Genomic DNA, 3,447 nt, shown 5'->3' with positions numbered 1-3,447 from the left:
TGGAAGAAGACAGAGAGCTTGAGGAAGAGCCATTGTCTGAAGATCTGGACTAAAAAGAGACTTAAGAGACCTCAAATGAAGGGACATAGCACTGACCTTCATAACCACTCCACAACCATGATTATTTGACAGATTTTTACTGTGACTATTTATTACGCATGGATTATGGAGACACTCCTAGAGGAACTTGTTAAACCAGCCCTTTGGGATTTAATGCAACAAGGAAACTGCTTGTTGTCTTCTTTTTTAAGACAAAAACTGATTTTCTTGAAAAAAAACAAAAACTGTTCTTTATATAATGGCTTGCCCATTTAAAATATGGCTCAAAAGGGTTCATGAAATGACTGAATATGAGGAAACATGTTCTGTAGAAAGAAATCAACCTCATATACTGCCAAAAAATAGTGTTAGTTTTATCAATGTGAATCTCAAGCATACAGTAGATTTAATGTTAGAAACAATTCCTGGCCAAGTTCAACTTGTTGTTATTGTTTTTCATTTGCACAGGAGTAGAATCAAAAGTTAGTAACACTGCTTGTTCTAGCTGAATTGAAAAAATTTCAACAAACAAGCACATTTATTTTTGTTTTTGTGTCTTTCTTTTTCTTTTTATGTTGGTGCCACCAGCTGTAAATGACATAAATTAGCTATAACAAACCACAGTAATTAGACTGTTGCGACATCCAAGAACCTTTAGGCTTCCAGTCTGTGCTGTTAGTGTTACGTTGTAAAGTGCAATCCTAAACTACCATTGTCTGTGCAAGCGCCATAGAAACATTTGCATATCTGCATATATCTTACAACTGTACTATTTACCTCCTTGTGATAAAGCTTTGTCTACCTGAAAACACAGTCAAAGGCTACAGCTGCAAACCAAAGCCAACTCTAACAATGGCCAATAGCTCAACGACAGAAGCAGCCACTTGCTTTGGTCAGTCTTCTGTAACTTTAATTAGTACAAAGGAACCATTCCACGAACTACCTGCTGTTTTCTGATGACCTCTGGGATCTTTTTATTTAGCCCTACACCAAGAAACAAATACGAAAAGTTAAATGAGAAATAGTGTATTCTTCTGAGGCCAAAAGCCACTCTAAATACAAGGAAGATTTCACTTAAGAAAAAAGGTGAGAACAGTCTCTCCAGTGGAAGTTGTAATAGAAAGCAACAAATTGTGGATGACCAACCAACCAAAATATATATGTACTTGATACAAATGCAGAATGCATATTGTTATATATAAACATTGTGGTTTTTATTTTACCTCCCATACAGTCAGTTGTTATTTTTATTTCTTGTGGTGAATACATGTTGTTAGAATGTCTTGTACTGTATGGTCTTTATCTGTTGTGTACTATTTTTATAGTTTTAAGTTATAATAACAAAAAAAGTAGGAACCAAACATAAAAGTTCTAGTAAAGCCAAAAAAAGTTAATTTCATATTCATTTAAAGTGAACTAGGTAAGTTTTTACACTGAAATCAAAGATATAGCAATTGTAGACCATGGTATTTATTTTTAGTCAAACCAAAGTTACATAGAATTCTGCCTCTGCTTAAACGGGATATTGACACTAACAATACACTTCCCTTTAAAAACTTGCACTGGCCAACTTGTTGAAATGCTGGTTTAAAAAAAAAATCCAAACCCAAAAAATGTTACAATTCTTTATTCTCTATGTTTAATAATAACATAGGTGTTTTCTGAAACCTAAAAACTTTACATGTTGCTTTTTATGTGCTGTGCCAAGTCTTGATAATACTTTACCCCAACCAAGGGACCTCATAACCTAATTATGGTTATTGCTTTACAAACAGTTTTTGACAGAAGGTGGCTGCTAGAGCTTAACATATGTATCAGCTCCATATGATGGGGTTGCATCTTGCAAACTAAGCTCATCATTTACTCCTTGCTCGAGTCAGCAAGAAATACTTAAATATACACAGTCATCTATCACACCAAATAGAAGGACACAACAGCTTTCATAGGGGCTTTCCCACTTACCCAAAAGGCTTTCTGAAAGCTTCTACCTCTGCACAAAACAAAATTAGAAACAGAAAATATGGCAGATAACATTAATTGTCACAATATCATAGTACCTGCTACTTTCATAGTGTTTGTCTTTTGGTCATCTCAACGGAAAGCTCAATTTCTATTGAACATGTCACATTACTTAGAGAAGGATTGCCCTTGACCATTATGGGAAATAGGGAGAGTGTAACCAGACAATAGAGACAATTAGTCTTCATATGTGTGTCCACCTTGGTAGAATTAAAATGAATGTGATATTTGCACCACCGAGAATGTGGCCAAAGACGACAATGCGTAAGTATGCATACCTCAGTTACAAAACTTTGAAAGGAAGTCTCAGCCACAGAATGCATATACCTGTAGAGTTTTGCATGGGTTTTGTATAAATACAATTAAAAATAGCTGCTTGCACATTATACCAGAAAAACCTCCAAAACTGCAGTTGCTTTGAAATTAGATGTTAGGTTTTTTGGGGTTTTCTGAGATGCTTGGTCTGTATTTTGATAATTGTGCATATTATGTAAAAATGTTGGTGGACCCATAAATGACCAGACTTTTTCTAAGAAAAATGTTGCTTTAACGCATTTCATTAATTTTTACTCTTATATCATTGCTTGCTAGTAATAGCAAACCTGCTTTCCTGCTCTGCTTTGCGTAGCTGTTGTAAGGCTTTGAACTAATGTATGTATTTATTGCTTGAACTTCTGTGCATACCTTATAAAGCATAATGTCTGACAATTTAAATGGCTCATGTATTCTTGCTTCTATCATACGCTGATGGTGGGAATTCATTATGTTTTGTATACAGCCAATTATTACTGTAGCACAAACATCTGTTTATGTATTGGTGGTATATACCTGTTTATTTATCTTTTTTGAGGTAAACTGATTTTTGATACTTTTTCATTACCGTGTACTGTGTGTTCATACCTTGAATTCTCTGACGTTAGAAGTCAAGGTTGAATTGTAACAGCTGTTATTTGTTCTGTATTCATGGCTTCACTGCTGAATAAAATAAAAGGACCAAACCTAGGATTTGAAAGCAAACTGTCTACCTCTAACACCAGGGAGTTGTCAGAATTTTATTTTACATAGTATTGTCTACAAAACCACACTTACTGCATACTACACACAGTGGACACGGCCATTTAGTAAACTGATCCAATATTTATAACATTGCAGCATATTAGCTCATTAGGGTGAGGTGAGAACACTGAGGCACTTTGTGGCCAATATTTAAGAGAAACACTATATTGCTGTGAAGTTAAGGGATGCATTCTGAATATTGCGTCAACTCCCAATATGGCTGCCACCACTGTCTGTAGGTATTAGGTACACCTTAATGCTAGTAGGCTTATAGGATAAATTCTATATAAATGGATTCATGGCACAGTTCTTCCGTTTAAAAATCAATTACAT

At 34.9% G+C, this 3,447-nt stretch overlaps 1 protein-coding gene across 13 annotated transcripts in view; it reads left to right on the top strand.

Moving 5' to 3' along the window:
• The window catches only part of FOXP2 (forkhead box P2), a 327,173-nt gene extending 324,113 nt beyond the window's left edge, over positions 1 to 3,060 (top strand). For all 13 annotated transcript variants that reach the window (XM_063927254.1, XM_063927253.1, XM_063927256.1 and 10 more), the window contains one exon: positions 1 to 3,060. This exon is cut by the window's left edge and continues 92 nt beyond it. In XM_063927254.1, coding sequence (XP_063783324.1) covers positions 1 to 53 — 53 coding nt within the window. In that variant the 3' untranslated portion in view covers positions 54 to 3,060.
• Positions 3,061 to 3,447: the final 387 nt, after the last annotated feature.

This window comes from Pseudophryne corroboree, chromosome 6 (assembly GCF_028390025.1).
Source record: "Pseudophryne corroboree isolate aPseCor3 chromosome 6, aPseCor3.hap2, whole genome shotgun sequence".
Taxonomy (NCBI): Eukaryota; Metazoa; Chordata; class Amphibia; order Anura; family Myobatrachidae; genus Pseudophryne; species Pseudophryne corroboree.
The sequence above is the reverse complement of the archived record's forward strand: the minus strand, read 5'-3'. Positions and strand labels throughout refer to the sequence as shown.